Below are 21,679 nucleotides of genomic sequence, written 5' to 3'. Positions count from 1 at the left end.
AGTACTCAGGACTTCCTGCTTTTCAATGAAGTGAAGAAAAGGGTAAGAGTGGCCAGGGTGGTGTGAAGTCTTTCCCCATTATTGTATCAGGTCTGGCCCCGGGCATACTTAGAACTATAAAATGATGCCTGGAAAAAGCACTAGTGGACTTCAAATCAGAAGAATCTGGATGTAAGTCTCCTATTTATATCTGTGTACTCCAACAAGCAAAAAAACTCATAGCCTCAGTTTCCTCATCTGTACAACAGAATAAGTACACCTATTTTGGGCCGGAGAGATAGTAGAGCAGGTAAGGTGCATGCCTTGTGTGCACCTGACCTGGGGTTGGTCACAGGTGCCCCACATGGTCTCCTGAGTCCCACCAAATGTGATCCTTGAGCACAGAGCCAGGAGCAAGCTGTAGAGCACTGTTGGGTGTGGCTCCAAAACAAAACAAAATGAACAACTATACCTATCTCAAGGATTAAATGAGCAAAACATAGTTACAATGAGATTCTTTCTTATATTGCTCAATTATATCAGTTGGCTTTTAAAGGGGCTGCAGAGACAGCATGGATTAGTGATTGCCTTGCATGCAATCTACCCCAGTTTAAATCCCTGTCACCACATACAACCACCAGCAGGGGGCACTTCTAAGCACAGAGCTAGGAACAGACCTTGTACATGAATAGGTGAATAAATAAATAAATAATGACTTTTAAGAGTACACATATCTAAATTAAATTTTAAGCATCGAGGAAAATTAAAATATAATTCCAGTCAGTAATTGATAGTTTCTAGTTACATTTACTCTAACCACTGGGGGGCCGAGCCTCAAGCATGAGTGAACATATTTCTGGACCAAGTGGCTGCTCTGCGGCCATACAAAACATCAACGTAGAAGGAAACATATATATATATATATATATATATATACATACATATATATATGTACATATATATGTATATATATGCCTCTTAGAGAGCCCGGCAAGCTACTGAGAGTATCCCACTGCACGGCAGAGCCTGGCAAATGGTGTATTCAATATGCCAAAAACAGTAACAACAACAGGTCTCATTTCCCTGACCCTGAAAGAGCCTCGAATCACTGGGAAAGACGAATCTCAGGCTGGGATGAATGGAGATGTTACTGGCGCCCACTTGAGTAAATCGATGAACAACAGGATGACAGTGACAGTGATACAGTGATATTGGGGGGCTGAAGAGATAGACAGGCACTTGTCTTAAATATAGCTGACCTGGATTCAATCTTCAGCACCCTATGAGTCCAGTGAGCTTCTCCAGGAGTGACCCCTACGTACAGCGCCAGAAGTAAGCCTAAGCACTGCTGGGTAGGGCCCAAAAGCCAAAAAAGTACTCCAATCTCAAAAACAGAAGGGTGATGCTGGGGCTGGAGGGATACAGTGGGTAGGGCGTTTGCCTCACAGATCGCCAACCCGGGTTCAATCTCCAGCATTCCATATGGTCCCCTGAGCAACGCCAGGAGTAATTACTGAGCAGAGTCAGGAGTAACTCCTGTGCATCACTGAGTGTGACCCAAAAAGAAAAAACAAAACAAAACAACCAACCCTGACTGGGAGTTTTAAAGTTCACCAGTGGCATAGCCTTCCTGTACCTCTCTCAAAAGCCTAATATCAAGGACGAATTTCCTAATGGCCCAGGCAAAGGGTCCATGCTTCTGGGTGGAGAGGCTACTGATTCCAGGTATTGGCTAGTGACTATGCCATAATTTCTATAATATGGCAAACTGATATATAACTACTAATCTCATTGCTCTGAGGGAAAATAAGTCACCTGGTTATGTGGTCCTGGGGCAATTCAAGGTTGTGTAATTTTTAGTCCGGGTCTTTTACCAGATAGAGCACTTTCATGATGCAGGCAAAGTCAAGGTCATGTGCTTGAAGCACATACCTGCCCATTCCTACCTCTCTCTGTGAGATCCGAGTCATCTTTTGAGCCCAGTTTAAATGTTTTCCTACGAAGCCTTCTTTGACTGTCTCTGCCCAGCTGTGTTCCCACTTCCCACAAAAAAGCACTCCTCACTCCCCTGCATTCTCTTGTGCAGCAACTTCATAAAGTGGTGGTGAAAATACAGATCGAAATCATTCAGCAAACATTTACTGAGCAACTACTGGTGCCAAGTACGACATAAAATGCTAAGGTTCAAGGGCAACACAGGGTTTCTGTCCTCTTAATAACTTCTTAAAGATAAATAACTTTCAATATAATATGGTAATAGTATGGCTGCTGGAGTTCAGACCAACCTGGAGGAAAAGACCCTTCAAGGAAGGGCCTTGAAGGTCTGCTGTAAGGATGCAAGGGTCCATGTGCCTGGGGGAATAGCCTGGTACCGCCATGGAAGCCTGAGAATCTATGGTCTGTCTCAGAAGTACAAGGAGTTGGTAATTCACTCTTTTTGCTTTTGGACCCCACCTGATGGTGTTTGGGAACTGTTTCTGACCTGGTGCTTGGAAGTCATTCCTGGTGCTGCTCAGAATGACACAGGGCCAGGGGTCAAGCCTGGGGATTCTGTATGCAAGTCTTGTGCTCTAGACCCTTGAGCTCTCTCCTTTGCCCAATAAGTCCTTTTTTCCATCCTTCACCCCATCCCCTTCTTCCCTTTTCTTTTTGGGCCACACCCGGCAATGCACAGGGGTTACTCCTGGCTCTGCATTCAGGAATTACTCCTGGTGGTGCTCAGGGGACCATATGGGATGCTGGGAATCAAAGCTGGGTCGGCTGTGTGCAAGGCAAACACCCTACTCGCTGTGCTATTGCTCCAGCCCCCTTCTTCCCTTTCTTTCTGGTTTTTTTTTTTTTTTTTTTGGCTATACCTGGTGTCACTCAGAGGCTATATTAACTAGGTGCTCAGGAATAACAACTGGCAGTGCTCAGAAGACAATTGGGTGCTAGGGATCAAACCTGGGTCTCCTACATGCAAACCTTGCACTCAGGCCTTTAAATTCTCTCTCTAACCAGCTCTTCTTTTTTCATTTTAAAAGAATATTTGTGGGGGCTGGAGTGATAACACAGCGGGTAGGGTGTTTGCCTTGCATGTGTCCAACCCAGGTTCGATTCCCGGCATCCCATATGGTCCCCCAAGCACCGCCAGGAGTGATTCCTGAGTGCATGAGCCAGGAGTAAGCCCTGTACAATGCCGGGCGTGACCCAAAAAGCAAAAAAAAAAAAAAGAAAAAGAAAAAAAGAAAAAAAAAGAATATTTGTGGCCTGGGAAATGATATGGCTGGAGTGCATACTTTCCATGCATGAGGCCTGAATTCAATTCCCCACACTGCATGGTCCCCTGAGCACTGTACTAGGAATGGTTCTCAGTACCGCCAGCTATAGCCTCCAAATTAAAAATTAGTAAAATTGGGGTGTGGTAGTTTGGGTCACACTTGTTGGTGACTAGAGGCTAATCCTGGTCCGTCCTGTGCTCTTGAGAGTCACTCCCAGCATTGTCCATGCAGTGTTAAGGATCGAACAAGGGTCATCTTCATGCAAAGCATGCACTCAACCACTTAAGCTATCTCTCTAATCCTAAATAAATGTTTTTGGCTTTTTGGGGGGTGTACTGGGAGGGTCACATCCAGTGATACTCAGGAGTGTTACTGCTGGCTCTGCTCAGGCCATATGGTGGGTTGGGCTACACCCAAGGCAAATTGGTGGGTTGGGCCATATGGTGGGTTGGGCTACACCAAGGCAAATGCTCAACCCACTGTACTATCTATTGCTCTGGCCCCTAAATAAATTTTTTTTAAATAAAAGAATCTGGGGCCAGATCGATAGTATAGCAGGTGAGGGGTGCTTGCCTTGCATGCAGCCAACCCGGGTTTGGCCCCCCTCATTCCATATGGTTCCCCATGTAGGCCAGGAGTAATTCCTGAGCACAGAGCCAGAAGTAATAACCCCTGAGCATTACTGGGTATAGCTCAAAAAACAAAAAATTTGAAAATTTGAAAAAAAAAAATAAAAACTTGAACACAACTGACCTAGGTTTGAGCACCGCATAAGATCCCAGGGCATTCTCAGGAGTGATCCCTGAACAGAGCTAGGAGTAAACACTGAGCAGAGCCAGGTGTGGTCAAAACAACAACTAAAGATTTGATGCCTGACAAATAATTCCATACAGAGGAGCTGAGTAAAATTGTATTCTTACTTTAAAAACACATTTAAAATTGCAAAAACAAAGAATGGCTCTTATAAATTCAAATGGCTTAGAAGTCTGTAAGTAAAAAGTGAAATTTGCATTTTAGGCAGACTATTTTGGCAAGGGAATAGGTATCAAACTAAAAGATTATGCAAGATTTTTAGGTTTGGAACCCTAACTCAACCCTAAACAGAGCTGTAGAGACTTGCCTTGCTCGCAGGCAACCCAGGTTCGATCCCAGCATCCCATGTGGTCCTCCCGAGCACCACCAGGAGCACTTCCGAGTGCAAAGCCCGGAGTAACCCCTGATCATTGCTGGGTGTACCCCAAAACCAACCAACCAAACAAAAAAAACCCAAAGTCTAAATAAAAATAATTTTTTAAAAAAAGGCATCTTAAACGAGGGGGGCTGGAGTGATAGCATAGCAGGTAGGACGTTTGCCTTGAACTTGGCTGACCCGGGTTCAAATCCCAAAATCCCATATGGTCCCCTGAGCACCGCCAGAGGTGATTCCTGAGTGCATGAGCCAGGAGTGACCCCTGTGCATTGCTGGGTGTGACCCAAAAAGCAAAAAAAAAAAAAAAACCAACAACAACAACAACAACAAAAAACCCTAAGGGGATTGAACAAAGAAAGGGAAACCAGAAGGAAGCTAGAGAAACGGTTTAGGTGATCACCAAAAAATGTCTGAACCAGGAGAGTGGTGGCAGAGATAGCCAAAAACAGAACTAAGAAATTCCTTACCCCACCTCCCCCAACCCCGCCACTGTTTTTTGGGCCACACCCAGTGATGCTCAGGGCTTACTCATGGCTCTACACTCAGGAATCACTCCTGGTGGGTTGGAGGACCACATGGTATGCTGGGGATTAAACCCAGGTCAGCAGAGTGCAAGGCAAGTACTCTACCCTTGCCTTGCTAGACAGCCCAGAACTGAGAAATTCTCAGGAAATTTGAATTTAAATACTGACTTTGCCTTTGATTGGCCTATATCCTTTTTAGTTATCTTACTTACTAATGTGAGCCTTCTTTTTCTCATCTGAATATTGGGAATAGTACTACCTACTTTCATGGGATTACTGTAACCAGTACTGGCACCAGTAACATCTCTCATTGAGAGACTTATTGTTACTGTTTTTGGCATATCCAATACACATGGGTAGCTTGCCAGGCTTGCTGTGTGGGCTCCATACTCTCGGTAGCTTGCCGGGCTCTCTGAGAAGGGCGGAGGAATCGAACTCGAGTCAGCCGCGTGAAAGGTGAACGCCCAACCGCTGTGCTATCGCTCCAGCCCACTGAGAGGGTTAAATGAGATCATCTAGGGGCAGGGCCAATAGTATGTCATGTGCACAGGTTTGCCTTGTCTCCTCACTCTCCACCGCCAGCACCACCAGAAATAATTCCTGAGCTTAGAGCCAGGAGTAACCCTTGAGTATCGCTGAGTGTGGCCCAAAAACAACACAAAAGAGATCATCTATGTTAAGATGCAGCAAATGAATGGATGGATGAATTTTGGGGTCTGGGGCCGTATCTGGCAGTGCTGGATTTGGGAGGTAGCTACTCCTTGTTCTGTACCTGGGGCGACTCCTGGCAGTGTCCAGGAGAATCATGTGGTGTCAGAAATTAAACCTGGAGCTCCCTCATGCAAAACAGGCACTCCAGCCCATTGAGATAGCTTTCCAGGTTCAAGATCCTATTTAGAAAACGTCACAGCAGGCCAGAGTGACAGTACAGCTGGGTTCAATCCCCGGCATCCATATGGTCCTCCGAGTACCACCAGGAGTAAACCCTTGAGCATTGCTGGGTGTGAACCAAAAAAGCAAAAAACAAAAAGTCACAGGGCCAGAGAGTTAGTTAAAGTTAGAAGCCCATGCTTGGGCCAAATCTTCAGCTCCCCCCAAGCATTACCAAAGTGAGCCCCCAAATTGGAGAGACAGTACAAGGAGTAGGGAGCTTGTCTACCCAAACCCCATCAGGAGTGATCCCTGGGGCACAGAGCCAGGAGTGAGCCCTGGGCACGACTGGTGTGGCCCAAAAACAGAAACAGAGAGTAACCCCCCACAAGCACTACAAGTAACTCCTGAGCACTGCTAGGGTGTGGCCCAATTAAAAAAATAATTTGGCTTTGGGTGGGGGAGGGTGGTGGTGAGGGAAATAGCTCAAAGGGATGGAGTGCAAGCTTTGCATGCAGGAGCCCTAGATTCAATCCCCAGCACTGGCAAAATACCCTCTCAGCACCGGGCATGGAGTAGCCCTTCTTTTCTTTTTCCCTTCCCCCACTGCTGCTGGGATATGAATCAAAACCAAGACCAAAAGGGGAAAAGGAAAATCCCAGGACAAATGAATTTAAAAAGGTTTATTTTGAACAGGGGGAGATGTCTCAAAGGGTTGGTCACGTGCTTTGCATGTCAGAGCCTCATGTTTCATTCCTGGTATCACATGGTCACCTAAGCACAGCCAGGTATGAGGCCACCCCACCATCCCCGACCAAAAAAAAAAAAAATCATTTGTTTCTGTATCTTCTGGTAGATTATGAGCTCCTAGAAGGCACAGGCCATGTCTTATTAACGCTATATCCCTGCAGCATTTGGCACATAAACTACATTTCAATACATGTTTATTGGATGAATAAAGACTCCGTGTGCTCCACAATGTGAGGAAATCTTGTTTCCGTAGGCACAAGCTGACCCTGGCCTGCAGATCGGCTTCCTGAAGATAGGAGTGGCCTGAACACAAGTGGGGGAGTGAGCAATGGCATCCATCAACACTACCCTGGAAAAACACCTGAGAGAGAGCATAACTCCTGCTGAGTGAGAATAAGAAGCATCATTAGCTAGATGTCCTTTGTCCTACGGAGAGGGAACCAGTGTGTGATTGACTTCCTCCTATTTGGCCTTCTCAGGGTGACAGAAGCAGAAATGATGCTTTTAAGAAGCAGTGAGGCTCTCTGCAGCCTTCATGTGCTTCCTTGTCAGTCGTGCTGCTGTCAATGTTCCTTTGTGTAAGACAGGCACTGGCAGGGTTTCATTTCTTCCTGACACCCCATCCAGGTTCCCCTAAGCCCTGGATCAAGTGAGATGGCCTCTGAGCTAGGTGAAGGCTTAGGAATCTCAGACCCCATACATCATCTGGTCACAGAGCTCCGTTTCCTCGGGCCCCAATTTTAAAGGCAGGGCCTATTACTATCTAGGGGAATGCAGGCTTTCTTGCTATTCCATTGCTTTCACGAAGGGCAGTGATGCGATAGGAGGGGTGAATGTCTGAAATAATTCACACCAAGATGCCTCTGCTAAGGAACATCACTAAAATGGCATTTTGACGAAGGTTCTTAAAGGAGCTTGAGTGGCACTAGACAAACACAAAGCCTATCCAAGCATCTGCCTTCCCCATACCTTGGCTACAAGCAAACAAAGTCAGCTTGATTCAGAATGAAATCCAAACCACATGCATGTACCGCACCCAAGGCAGCCTCATTCACTCTTGCCAATTAAAAAAAACAAAACAAAACAAAAAAACCCCCACAACATTACAGTTGAGCTGGCTTTCCATCCGCTCCTAAGCAGACTGGGCTAACCCCCTTCTTCCTCCTCGAGAAGAATGGCTCCGGCTACATTGTGTCACTGTGTGTTCACACAGCTTGCAAAACTCCTAATACCCCAGAGACTGCAGAAGTAATTTGTACCCTGAACTTGGACCTGGGGGCTTGCAGCACAATTAAATGTGTACCAGGATAGACAAGTCAGCCAGAATCTGAGTGCATGTTTGCTTTACTTCTCTTTGGAAAGAAAAGGTGTGTGTGGGGTGGAGGGGGTGGGGGTGTTGAGAGAAAAAGACTATTGGCACATTTGAGGCTTCAACAAAGTCAGGCTACATCGAACAGCTCGTGCAATTACAGGCACATTCCCCAACCCGAGATACTGCTCTGTGAACCTCCCACTTTACACACAGAGAATTCTGCTCTGTCATTCCATCTGCAGCTTCTGCTGCAGCCCTTCCTGCCACCCTTCCTACAGATTTCTTTTGAAGCAGGTGGAGGGGGAAGGGGAGGGAACCTGGAAGGTTCTGGTAGATAAAGAAAGGGCTGAGAAGAATCTATATGAAAAAGGAGCCTCTCTTTGGGGAGAGGGGCGTGGGATACGGTTTTTCGCATTACCTAGGGAAGGCAGATGGGGGAGAAATAGGAACACGGGAGGAGAGGGAAACTAAATAAAGAGCACCAACGACCCCTGAGGGTGAAGCACAGGCTCTCTGCGGCACTCACTCAGGCTGCCCAGCTGTCGGATGACATTTGCCAGGGTGATGTTGGTCACGCATTCCAGATCGCTTGGAACTCTAGGCAACGTCTGACGGCACAGGTGCCTTGGCTCGATGTTCCTCGTTACTATCGGCATGGTGGACCTGCTTCAGGCAATGTTCTGAATGATGAAAAACAACCTAAAAAAGAAATAACAGGAAAGTATTACTCAACCACAAATTCCAGGCACACCAGGGCTGTGCAAATCTTTTTTTCTTTTGTCTTGCTCTGATCTGAAACAGCTTTTAAAAATCTTCCCTCCTGTCTTTATTTCCTTTTTTTTTTTTTAAAACTTTTTAAGGCCCCTACCTCCATTTTAAGATTTGCTAGTAGAGGGTTTGCTGGTAAATTTAGAAATTTGAAAGGGCTGGCTGCAGACTGAGATACCCAAGCAGCATAAAAACCTAAAAAAAACCCTGAAAACAGCAACTATGCTATAACCAACAAGAGTCTCCAGAGGCAAGGTGGTATGGTTGGAAAACTGCCCATTCAGCAGCCAAGGATGGTACAGATCCTATCCTGGCTTTGTGTATACCAGGATGCCCCAGAGTTCAGATGATAAATTTTAAGGATCCAAAAAAGAACTTCTGTCATTTGATAATCACCTCAATGAAATTAAGTTGCCAATAGTGATTCCATTAATCTATATCAGGACAGAACTTTTCCAGTTCTGCCCTGACTGTGAATGTACAACTAAATTCTAACTGCCAGTATCTATTAACACCACTAAAGTTTAGCTTGTAAATTGACAGAATGAAAGGAGATACCAAGAAAGAAAAACTTTGATTTGTTTCATACGTCAAACAAAATGCCAAGCAAACTGTGCTCTAAGATTCCCTGGCCCTTTCTCCTCTATCCAATAGCTTCCTTCCTCTCTCCCATCAGGTTCAACACACCTGGGCCAAAAGGCTCTTGAGACAGCAGGAAGTGTCTGGAGCAGATCCGGAAACCTTCCAGTTGCTGTTTCTCATCCTGTCAGCTGAGCGAGCCCCTTTCCCTAGGAAATCCCCCAGCACTTCAGGTTCATGCTGAGCTATTGTTTTAGCATTAGATGACCAAATTCTTTGCTTCGCTAGGAGAGAAGGCAGTTTCAGTCTCAACTGAATGGATACAACTACTACAGCCAAGGCTCATTGTGCTGGTCCTGCTTCTGGATCTTGTGACACGAAAGAAATCTAAAACAGCCAAACAGTTTTTGTGGTAGGGAAGAACAGCAAATCTGCTTCACAGGAAAGGCTAAGGCTGAATAGTAATGTACCCACGTCCCCAATACTGCAAATCCCTCTTAAATAAAGCAAAACCAAGGCATACTTACAGTAAATCTTAAAACACCAGCTCATCACCAAAAAAAAGTTGATTGTAAATACAAAATGTTTACATCAAACTAACCATCACAAATATAAAATTGAACCAACATATTGTCTGACCAAAAGAGAAAAGAGCTCTTCAGACTCAAAGGGGGAATAGAACCCTTTTGAACAGACTGCTCCTTGTTATGGACATTCTGATCTGCTAAGAGTAAAAATAAAACAGGAAGCCAGCAGCTTGGGGAACAAGATTTCCTGTCACCAACAGCAACAGCCTAAGAACCAAAGAATCAGCTGTTTGCTCATAACTTCGAACCTCCCCTTAATAGTTGTTGTGTGGCAGCTGTGCCTATCTTTGGGGTGCAGAGGTGTTTCCTGAATTATTTGTCTACTGTTTAAGGAAATGATTTTCATTCCATTCCTCTGCTAAATTCCCCTTTGACTCAACAAGTTTTCTAACCTGAACTCTGGACTTCCCAGTTCAATAATGCAAAAGTTATCAGGTACTAAGACCCAGTCTCTAGTACTACTACACAGAGTGACAAGCGTAATAGAATAAAAAAGCAGGACCAAAAAAAAAAAAAAAACCTTGCAGAGCTTCATATCCTCTGTGTGCCTTAGAGACTCCCAAATTTCAAGTTATTCTGAAGAACCAAAATTTAGGAGTGTAGTGTGTAGTCAGCAATGACTGAGAACAGACAAAGGACTATGCTTCCCTTCACCAGCAATCATTCCAATACTTGTTCAAGCGCTGCACAAGAGGCAAAGGAGCCAGACTACCTTGAAATTCTGTTGAGCATGGCTACTGACAGGGCATCCCCGGGCTCTCAGAATATCTAGTGGAACGGGATTCCAGATGGCTAGCTAAATGTCAGGTTGAAGGGATGGAGTCATTTTTAATACCTTGGTATTTTAGTATTTATGCTTCTTCAAGGGCCTGGGGTAAGCAACCACAAATGAAGTAAACACTCTCTAACCTGGGTGGGACTTTTACCTGGAACCACTGTTTTCAACAATAAAATGGTTTTCTACTGACAAAAGAGCTAGCTCCCAAGACAAGCTACAGAGTATTCAGGAAATAACAATTTGTCAATATCCATCAAGACAAAACAATAAGAAAAGTACATCTGCTACTAAAAATAAGAGTCATATACTAATTTGTTTCAGCACCACCAAAGAGAAACAAGATCCCATTATATAGTATTACCTGCCTCACTGCTTATTTTCCTTTTGGATAATCAAGGTTAAATGTATTTTGCATATTAAGTATGGAGTTAGGCATGATCTGAACAACAATAGTAACTTGAAAAAGAAAAGAAAATCCCTATGTTCTGAGACAGACAGACAGATAGTGCAGATATTTCTTTGCATGTGATTGACCCTGGTTTGATCCACAACACCACACATGCACCTCCTATGTATCACAACTAACAATCCCTGAGTAATTCCTGAGCAAAGGATGTGTGTGCGCGCACACGCACGCGCGCTCTCGCACACACACATACACACACACACACACACACACACACACACACACACACACACAGAGAAGATAAATTTTGAAAGGAGCAAAGGCCTCCCCAGGTTCTTGACTCTCAGCTTCAAGTTGCAGAGTTGAGACATACTCAGGTTAAACTCTGACTGTGCCATTTTACTAATGATGTGATCCTGGTCATTTTCTTGACAAAATTAAATAATGTTAACATCTATAAAATGACTACTTAAGGACAAGCGATAGTACAGAGGATAAGGCATTTGCCTTGCACACAGATGACCAGTTCAATCCCCACCACATTTGGTTCCCTGAGCACCACAGTGATCCCTGAGCACAGAGAGCCAGATATAAGCCCTGAGCACTGCAGAGTGTTGCCCAAATACAAAAATACAAAAAAAAACAACTCTTTTAGGGCTAAAAAAAAAGGATACTTAATTGCATTTCTAGAGACCCAGGTCACATCTTCCTGTAGAATTAATTTGATTTATTGATAATTTTTTTGTTTTGTTTGAGGCCATACCCAGTGGTATTTAGTGGTCTTTAGGACTTACTCCTTGCTCTATGCTTAGGAATCACTCCTGGCAGGCTCAGGAGATAGGATGGGATGCAGGGGATCAAACCACGATAGGAGGCCATGTGCAAGACACAAGCTTCCCACCTGTTATACTTTCACTCCAGCCCCTATTGATAAATATTTTTAAAAAACACTTTAGGGAGGATCAGAAAGAGAGCTCACTGCTGCAGAGGCTCCCCCAAATAAAAATGAAAACACTCTAACCATAAACATACTATGAAGTACAATGTAATATTCACACACATATGTGGTATATATTTCTGGGCCACACCAGGTGATGCTCTGGACAAGCTCTGGTTCTGTGCTCTGGGGTTATTCTTAGTAGTACTAAAAATTAACCTGGGCTTGCACAAGCAAAGCATGTGCTCCAACACATTGAACTAAGTCCTTTGCTAGTCATATATATTTATTGTATTTTATTTTTTGGGGGGAGGAGGTGAGGGCACACCCAGCAGTGCTCAGGGCTTACCCCTGGCTCTCTACTCAGGGATTGCTCCTAGTGGTGCTCAGGAGACTATGAAGTTTCAGGGATCAAACCAGGGACCATGTCTACATACAAGGCAAACACCTTCACCCCTGTACTTTATCTCTCTGGACCATCATGCATATTTAAAGATAAACCCAAGACTTCAATGAAGTTTGGTGGTATTTTTTTCTGGAGAATGGCTCCCAACCACGCTTCTAAAACTCCTAGAGTCTACTAGTCTCTCTTCTCTTGCATGTGTTCATTCATACTGGATTCCTAGACCACAGAACAAAGAAAACTATGAGAGTGACTATATTTCCAATTTTCCTCAAGACCACGTAACTAGTACCATTTGAGATGTACTGGGAAAGTTAATACATTATGTACAATGGATGTCTAATGACATTAGGATTTAATTCTCTCATGGAAATTCAACTGAGAAAGGCTCCTCTAGCCAGCACAGCAATCACTGAATAGAAAACTCATGGTGTACTGGGCACTGAGGAACTACTAAATTAAGGAAGTGACACAGTCAAATTTGCATTTCAGACAAACCATTCTAAAAGAAGCAAATAAGTTTTATTTGAGCAGGCCTAAGCTGGAAGGTAAGAACAGTTGGGAAACTCTAGAGGCAAACTCTTCACAGATCACACCTAGCAGTGCTAGGGATCAAAGAACCTGTAGCCATGCATATGTAACACATATGCTCTACCACTTGAGTCATATCCTTGGCCCCAAATTATACTTTACTTTGATTACAGAATTATATGCTATATTAGCATCTGCTAATTTGGGGGTGTGAGAAGGTCTTTGTGGGATGGCACATAGGAGGGGAATTAAATTAGAACCACTTAGATGATGAAAGTTATGAGGAAATAAATTTCAATGTAGTTGATTCCTCTTCAATAAAGCGGTCCTGTATTAGAAAAGGTTCTCTGTAGAGGCTGCATTTCCTCAGTACCATCCTCTGAACAAACCAGTTACCAGGCATGGGGTAGTGGGTATTCCTAGCTTGTATAATGGTGAAACAGGTTCATATGGGATAATTTCTACAGAAAAATTGTGTAACTTTTTTTTCCTTTTTGAGCAATGCTCAGGGGTTACTCCTGGCTCTGCACCCAGGAATTACTCCTGGCAGTGCTTGGGGGACTATATGGGATGCCAGGAACTGAACTCGGATCAGCCACATGCAAGGCAACACCCTACCCGCTATACTATCACTCTGGCCCAAAATGATATAATTCTAACTCTTAATTTGTAGGTATTTTGTTTGTTTTGCTTTGGGGGAGGTCACATCTGGTAATGCTCAGTTCTTACTACTCCTGGCTCAAGTGTCACTCCAGGTGGGGGGTGGGGGACCATATGGGGTACCAGGAATTGACTGGCCACATGCAAGACAAGTGCCCTACCCATTGTACCATCACTCTGGCCTTGATATTTTGAACCCAGATCTCAAGCATGCAAGGCTCTTGTTTCCTACTGAGCCACATCCCTGTCTTTATATTCTTATTCTAAATTTCAGTTTCCTCATTTGCAAAATAGAGACTGAACAAGCTGCTCCTTAAGCTCTAAAATTCCTGAATTTGCTTCTAGTTAAACTACCATAACCTCATCACTTAGCTAACATCAATTTGCATTCTGAACACAAAGCCTGCTAAAAGCACGAGCCCCACCCGGGTTCTGACAGTCTAGGCTGGTTCTGTATACTAGCCTATGGACTGTAAAGGTTCAAAAGATCTGTCAGGGCCAGGAACATGGCCCAGCAACTGGGCACTTGCCTTGTGTCTGTGAGAGCCTGGATTTGATCCACCAGAAAGGAACCCTGAAATTACGTTTTACACCTTGGCCCCCAGATCCACAGTTGGTTACCTAAAGGAGTCCAAAGGAAAAACTGACTTTGGACCAGTTCCAGGTACTCAGGTCAGAGGCAACCCCTATATGTATCCCAAGCTACTTCCAGTTCATGGGATTTCAGAATGAGTCTGAAAATACACAACTGGGGGGTGGGGGTGGGGGGCACAGAATGATAGTATAGCAGACACTTAACTTTCATGTGGCCAACTCAGATTTGATTCTCAGCAGCCCTTATGGTCCCCCAAGCACCAACAGGAGAGTCAGGAGTAAGCCCTGAGCACTTCTGGATGTGCTCCCCCTCTCTCCCCAAGAAAAATAAGCTTTAGGTATCCTTTCCAGGCCTGGTGATATACTGACCAGTGTAAACTGTTAGTACCGTGATGGAATTCATGCTTTGAATTAGAAACTAGAAAGAACAAATGTGTTCTTTCAGGGGCCAGAGTAATAGTACAGCAGATTGGGCACTTGCCTTGCACACAGATGACCAGGGTTAGATCCCTGGCATCCCATACGGCCACCCAAGCCCACCAGGAATAATCCCTGAGTACAGAGCCAGGAATAAGCCCTGAGCACAGCCAGGCATGACCTAAAAAACAAAAACAAACAAACAAAAAAAAGCAGAGCCAGGAGTAATGTGTTCTTTCAGAATCCTTCAAATAATAAAATTCTATGTTTATATACTACAGTTACCAAGAAATATTTATGTATCACTTTTGGTCAGCATGAAGTGAGAGACTCTGACATCCACAGGATACTCTAATGTCTCAAGGATGATCTCAAACCCTAAGGCAAGAGTGGGTGAGATGAGAGATGGGGATTAGAATGGAGGAAGAAGGTAATAAGGGGAGGCTGCTCCTGAGAGGGTCTTCATCTGTAACCCACGCTCTCAATTTCCATCTTACCAGGACAGAAGACAGATGACTTTTCATTCTGACTATGAGTTTATCACTGATTGTTTATTACAAATAAACAAACAACACTTCTTTTAGAACCAAGATACTACCTAAAATCACATCTGGATATAAGCAAGTAAATCTGAGTTATAACACTATCACAACAGATACGCTTCTCTCTCTCTCTCTCTCTCTCTCTCTCTCTCTCTCTCTCTCTCTCTCTCTCTCTCTCTCTCTCTCTCTTCATACCTTGTGGTGCTTAGAGTTTACGCCTGGTTTTGTGCTCAAGGATCACTCCTGGAGGTGTTCAAGGAACCATATGTGGTGCTGGGGATTCACCCAGGCCAGACACGTGCCAAGGCAAGCAGCCTACCCACTGTACTATCTCTCTGGTCCCCAGATAAGCTTCTTAAGACAGTTCCTCTTTGAAACATATTCCCAAAATGCTGATTAGCAATAGCAGGGGATGTTGTATATGTGGCAATTAGGACTTCTGCTTTCACTTCAGCATTTCCCATGTTCTACACTTAACAGCACTTTGGAAAGGGGCTTATGAAAAAATCTTCACTTTGTTAACCAGCTTCCTCTTTCTAAAGAGAGAAAATTTTAGGTCCCAAAGTATGCATTTCAAGGGGGCAGAAAGATAGCATAGTGAGTGAGCTGTTTGCCCTGCATACAGCTGACCCTGTACAGCCAACCCAGGTTTGTTCCCTGGCACAGCCTATGGTCCCCTGAGCACTGCCAAGAGTGATCCCTGGGCAGAGCCAGGAGGAAGCCCTGAGCGAGCCCTTAGTACAACTGGGTGTGATCCAAAACCAAAATCAAACAAAACAGAAAGAATATGAGGTCAGCGGGAAGGGGGGAGAAGGAAGCAATAGGACAGTGGGTGGGGCATTTGCTTTGTATGCGACCAACCTGGATTTTATCCTTAGCATCCCATAGCATCCCCGAGCACCACCAGGAGTAATTCCTGAGTGCAGAGCCAGGAGTAACCCCTGAGCATCATCAGGTATTATCCAAAAATTAAAAAAAAAAAAAACATAAAAAGAAGAAGAAGAAATGTGGGGCTAAGAAAGAGTATAGCAGATAGGGTGTTTGCCTTGCACATGGCCAATCCAGGTTCTCTCCTCAGCATCCCATTTGGTCCCCTGAGCACTGCAAGGAATAATTCCTCAGTGAAAAGCCAACAGTAACCCCTGAGCATTGCCAGGTGTGGCACCAAACCACACACACACACACACACACACACACACATACACACAAAAACACACACACCCGCATTTCAGAGGGGTTCAAGAATTCCAATTAAAAGGTTAAAAAAAAAAGTTAAGTAACCACTTGACTTCAAAATGATAAGACAACACACATGTTTACTACAACCCAACTGTATCTATTAAAATGTTTATAGAACCATGAGTTTACCACGGCAGACAGCAGTCTTCACTGCCATGTGACAACCACAGCAGGAACACCTCACTGTAACCCACCCACTTCCTGTTGAAATACAGGAAGGGGCTGAACCTACAACTATAACCAGCATCTCCACAAACAGCTACAGAAAATCAGCTCAGGTCACTAGAGTCAATATAGAAAAGAGCTACCAGACAGAAATGGATCTCCTAGGTTAAACACAGTAAGTACCAAACTGGAAGAACCAAAAAAAAGAACCTCATGTGACCTAAAACCAGAAGAAAGTTCTAATTCCATAAAAGAACAATACCAGAGGCTGGAGCAGGTAGGGCATTTGCCTTGCACATGGCCGACCCAGGTTCAATCCCCAGCATCCCATATGGTCCCCTGAGCACCACCAGGAGCTAATTCCTGAGTGCAGAGCCAGGAGTAACCCCTGTGTATTGTCCGGTGTGACCCAAAAAGCCAAAAAGTCAAAAAAAAAAAACCCAAAAACAATACCAGACATGGACCTACAGTCAATAAATTTAAGTTCTCTTGACCTGATTTGGTTGGAGGGAAATAACCAAAGAAACAGAACTTCTAAACTGTAGTATCTTATTCCTTAAGTGCACTGTACATCTATCAAGGATCATTCATATCAAGTAATTCCATAACTTTCTACGATCTCTGAGGGGTAATACCACCTTTTGTTCTTACCTTTATTATTCTTTAGGCTCTAATCATAGCTTTGTTCTTAAAGCTAAAATTGGGGGAATTACTTTTACCTTCAAATCGGTTTCTTCTAGTATCAACTATTCCACAGGAAACTGCCTCTTAAATGGCCAAAATTAGGCTCTCTTTAGTAGGATCCATCTGGGTGTCCAAAAGAAAATAAATTTAAACTGTGAGTTGGAAACCTGGATTCCATTTCTTAGTCTAATGATGACTGGCAATTGGGAAAATTTTTCAATTCATCCATCTAGTTCAGCTGTGAGCTACACTGAAAAAAAAATGCTAAAGAAATGCTATATGAAATACTTTTTTTTTGCAAAGTATTCTGAGCTCCGAAGAAAAATTTCTGTTTGTTTTTAATGACAGGATCAGATTTTGGGTCTCCTATTGGGCCTCTCATATTGGAAAAGTATATGCTTTACTGCTGTACTATATCCCTGATCTCTCAAAGAAAAAAATTATTAACATAAAATATTACTTGCATCTCCATCTTGGCTCCAGTTCCTTTTTATGGACCCACTTAAATCATACTAAGTCTACTATGTTATTATTATGAATTTAAGTCATAGAAATTTAAAGTAAAAGTTCACATTACTTTCCTGATCTAATGCCAATTTCTAGCAGTACCCAAGTCATCAAAATGAAACAGTTTGAAATATTCCAAATTACTATTGTGTATGCATGTGTAAATGAGTTTACTCAGAAATGGAGAAATCTTGGGGCCGGAGTGATAGCACAGCGGGTAGGGCATTTGCCTTGCACGCGGCCGACCTGGGTTCGATCCCCGGCATTCCATATGGTCCCCCAAGCATTACGCCAGGAGTAATTCCTGAGTGCAAAGCCAGGAATAACCCCTGAGCATCGCTGGGTGTGACCCAAAAAGCAAAAAAAAAAAAAAAAAAAATTAAAAAAAGAAAAAGAAATGGAGAAATCTAACCCCTTAAATTTGTGAGACCAGACTTCTTTCAGCTATTAGCTGAATACTAAGCTCTCACAGAAGTATTACATGAACAACATCAAAGTTGTTTTACGCACACACGCTCAACACACAAATGACAACTAAAAGTCTCAAGTCAGTTCACAAATTTACAAAACATGTCAATAATTTACATTAAGTCTCAATAAAGTATCCTTGATTTTTAAGAGCCACCTTTCCATTTATAACCAATAACAGAAGAGAGTAATCTCCAGTTGATGGAGTCTCAAAATTGGAGATAAAAGGATTTACAATGTGTTCCCTGGTACCCATTTGAGAACCTGGAGGAAGCAAACCTACGCATATGCTACCATATGCGAATATACAGTTGGCTTTTTAAAGAAGGGTGTTTCATCCCACTCGACCACCTTATTCAGGAATGGAGGAATGTTGCTAGGCTGTAATCTTTTATTCCCCCTTCGTTCTTGCAAGCACCATGAGGACCCACTAGGTACAGCTCCCTATAGTGAGCAATGAGGATTAGATACAAAGACAGGTTTGAAAATGAGGGAGGAAGGAGATAATCAGAGCTGAATCGCACATCAGGCCCCGAGTAAGTCTCATTTCATCCTGCCAGCTGTCTAGCCATTCATTTAAATTTCCATGATGCCTCACTTCTTATTTCAAGCGTCTCTCTGCAGTAACTGTTCCCTCTCTGGGATGGAAAGGCCAAAAAAGAAACCGACTTTACACAACTGAGAAAGGCCAGGGAAAAAAGACTCAGAGCAACAACAAAAAAGGAAATTCAGCAAAATGTTTTGCTGACAGCTCTAGGGCAATAGAGAAACACACCGTGTGGTCATAGAGCAGGCAGAGCAGCAGTCCTGGATGTGACTGTTAATACATGAACTTAAGTGAAGAGAAATCTAGCAATCACAACTACATCTGAACACCAGGGACTGGAACTATGGAGCCAACTGCCATGCAATTCCAAATCAACTATTCTCTTCTGCCAGCTGTAACAAGAATTCATTTCTGAAAAAGTGTCACACACTCATCTGTCACTAATGGCCAAGCCGCCAGCACCAAGAGTCAGCAGCAAAGGGCAGCTGTACATCTACTCCCTCTCACAAGGTCTATTACCACTCAAAATACAGATTTATAAGGGAAAGTCCTTGAGGAGTGGGGGAAAGTAAGCACCTGTTATTTTCAGTCTACCCTCAGTTTACCAAGCTGTTACTAAAGCCTTCAACACTTAATAAGATACGGTCTGGAGCAGTAAGAGAGTGAGCAGAAGAGAATAAACAGAATGAAGTATGGGTTTCAGACCACTATTGTCAGAATTTAGCTTTGAGAACTTGTAGTCAAATCTCTCATTATGCTTCCTAATTTATTAATCTGTGTAATGCTTCTAAGTTTGTAAGATTATGGGGGAAATAAAATAATGCAGTGTAAGTTCCTAATTTATTAGCACAGTGTCTGGCACAGGACAGCAATTAAAACGACGGCAGTGACTGTAGTAGCAGTGGTTATGGAGGAGGTAGCAACAGTGGAGGTGCAACTTGTACATCTCTCTAGCATCAGCCGTACACCAGGCACTATTCTTCCTAAATGTATTATAAGTGGTTCTCTTGACCACCAAACAACACTACAGGTAAATTCAGGTTACATTAATGGCTAACTACTAATGATGGTACCCTTCTCAACCAGCAAATATTAATCAAGTAGGTATCAGTGGACACAAAGAAATATAAAATACACCCCCCCAAAAAAAACACTTAGAATTGATGAGGCAAATAAAGCAGTTAACAATAGAAAATAAATAGTTCAGTTATTCAAGGAATAATGAAGAGAATGATGACAAGAGAAAGGATGAAAGGATGAAGAAACCGAACAGATTTTCTGAAAGAAAGATTTGAAGGAGATAAAAGAATTAAAAGGGAAATGCTTTCAAGGTAAGGGTAATATAAACAAAGTTTTGAACTCTCCCACTAAGAATTTATGGAAAAGTCACAATTCCACTGGCTTCTAGAGTATTTCATCAGATCTAAGATGCCACCTACTGTAAGATACAACATGATTCAAGAGATATAATGTGGAGAGGGGCTGTGAATGTTGCTCAAGCGATAAGCACATACCTTGCACGTGCAAGGCGGTGGATTCAATCCCTAGCACATACACCCGGTGCCAGCACCACCAGAGAACCTCAGAGCACCGCCAGGCGCACTCACTCCCCCAGACACCACAGCAACACCCAGCAGAATCACAAGAAATGTGCAGAGAGGTATATAGAATCTATAAAATAATTTTTTTTCTATAAATGAACTTTGAAAATCCGCTGCATGAGCTAGAGAGAGTATAGGGGTTAAAGCATATGCCCCGAATGCTGTGGGCCTGGTTAGAGACCCAGAACCATGCGGTTGGGTGTGCTCAGAGATCACTCCTGGCGGGGCCTGGGGCAACTTAAGCCCTACTTGCTACATCACCCCAGCCCCACTGCCATTTTTTTTTTCTTTTTGGGTCACACCCAGCGATGCACAGGGGTTACTCTTGGCTCTGCACTCAGGAATTACTCCTGGCGGTACTCAGGGGACCATATGGGATGCTGGGAATCGAGCCCGGGTCAGTCTCGTGCAAGGCAAACGCCCCACCCGCTGTGCTATCGCTCCAGGCCCCTCCCCCCCACTGCCCTCTGAGACTTGTTTTTAAATTCTGTTAGCATGGGTCAAGAGTAGCCTCTACTCTATTGATATTTTAGCCAATGTAAAGATGAGGTACCTTTGCAATCTCTGTTAGAGGTTCCCAGTGTGGAAACGGCTGGTAGGGACCACACCACCTCCCTGCTCCAGGAATCAGAGCTTCCCGGATACCCTTTCCCAACCTCCTGGAGTTTGATCCATGGGATATGTATGTGTGTTTGGTCAGCAAGGATCAAGGGAACCTGGAGGAAAATTCTGGAACAGTTTTTCTGTAGTTATCTCCTTTTAGAATTCTACCCCACAAATTCCTGCTGCATCAGCTGCCAATCTCAATATCTATAGTTCAGAGACTGAACTACAATCCCTGCTGTCTCTTTGGGTCCACTCCCCTGCTCCATGGTAGGAGGAATATATGCTGAGACAGAAAGCCAGAATAATCACAGGGTTCACTTCTATTTCTTCCTAGTCTTGTGCTTTCTGTTCAATTTGGATTGATTTCTACTCCAAGTTTGCAAGGCCTCCACTCATAAAGTGTAAGATTCCTCAAATCACAGGGCCACAGACAGTACAGGGGTTAAGGCACTTGCCTTGCAAGCAGCCAACCCTGGTTAAATCAACCCTGGCATCATACATGGTCCCCTAGCAAGGAGTAAGGAGTGACCCTTGAGCAGACAGCCAGGAGTAGCCTCTACAGGCAGTGGGGTATAGAATGCCTGACCTCCAGAAATTCTTCATGTAAGATTAAATTTCTTTTGTCTTCTGGGGCTAGTACAGTGGGTAGGGTGTTTACTTTGCATACGGCTGACCCAGGTTTGATCCCTGGTACCCCAAATAGTCCCCAAGCCTGCCAGGAGTGATCCCTGAGCACTGAGCCAGAGATAAGCACTGAGCACCACTGAGTGTGCCCC

At 43.8% G+C, this 21,679-nt stretch overlaps 1 protein-coding gene across 4 annotated transcripts in view; it reads right to left on the bottom strand.

The window, feature by feature from the left end:
- The window catches only part of WASF2 (WASP family member 2), an 89,487-nt gene that overhangs the window by 24,743 nt on the left and 43,065 nt on the right, over positions 1–21,679 (bottom strand). For 2 of the 4 annotated variants that reach the window (XM_055139626.1, XM_055139623.1), the window contains exon 2: positions 8,411–8,583. In XM_055139626.1, coding sequence (XP_054995601.1) covers positions 8,411–8,540 — 130 coding nt within the window. In that variant the 5' untranslated portion in view covers positions 8,541–8,583. Of the gene's footprint in view, positions 1–8,410; positions 8,584–9,339; positions 9,480–9,758; positions 9,904–21,679 lie in introns of those variants that run through there. The other 2 variants (XM_055139625.1, XM_055139624.1) reach the window with 2 other exon arrangements.

Source organism: Sorex araneus, chromosome 5 (genome assembly GCF_027595985.1).
Source record: "Sorex araneus isolate mSorAra2 chromosome 5, mSorAra2.pri, whole genome shotgun sequence".
NCBI lineage: Eukaryota > Metazoa > Chordata > Mammalia > Eulipotyphla > Soricidae > Sorex > Sorex araneus.
The sequence above is the reverse complement of the archived record's forward strand: the minus strand, read 5'-3'. Positions and strand labels throughout refer to the sequence as shown.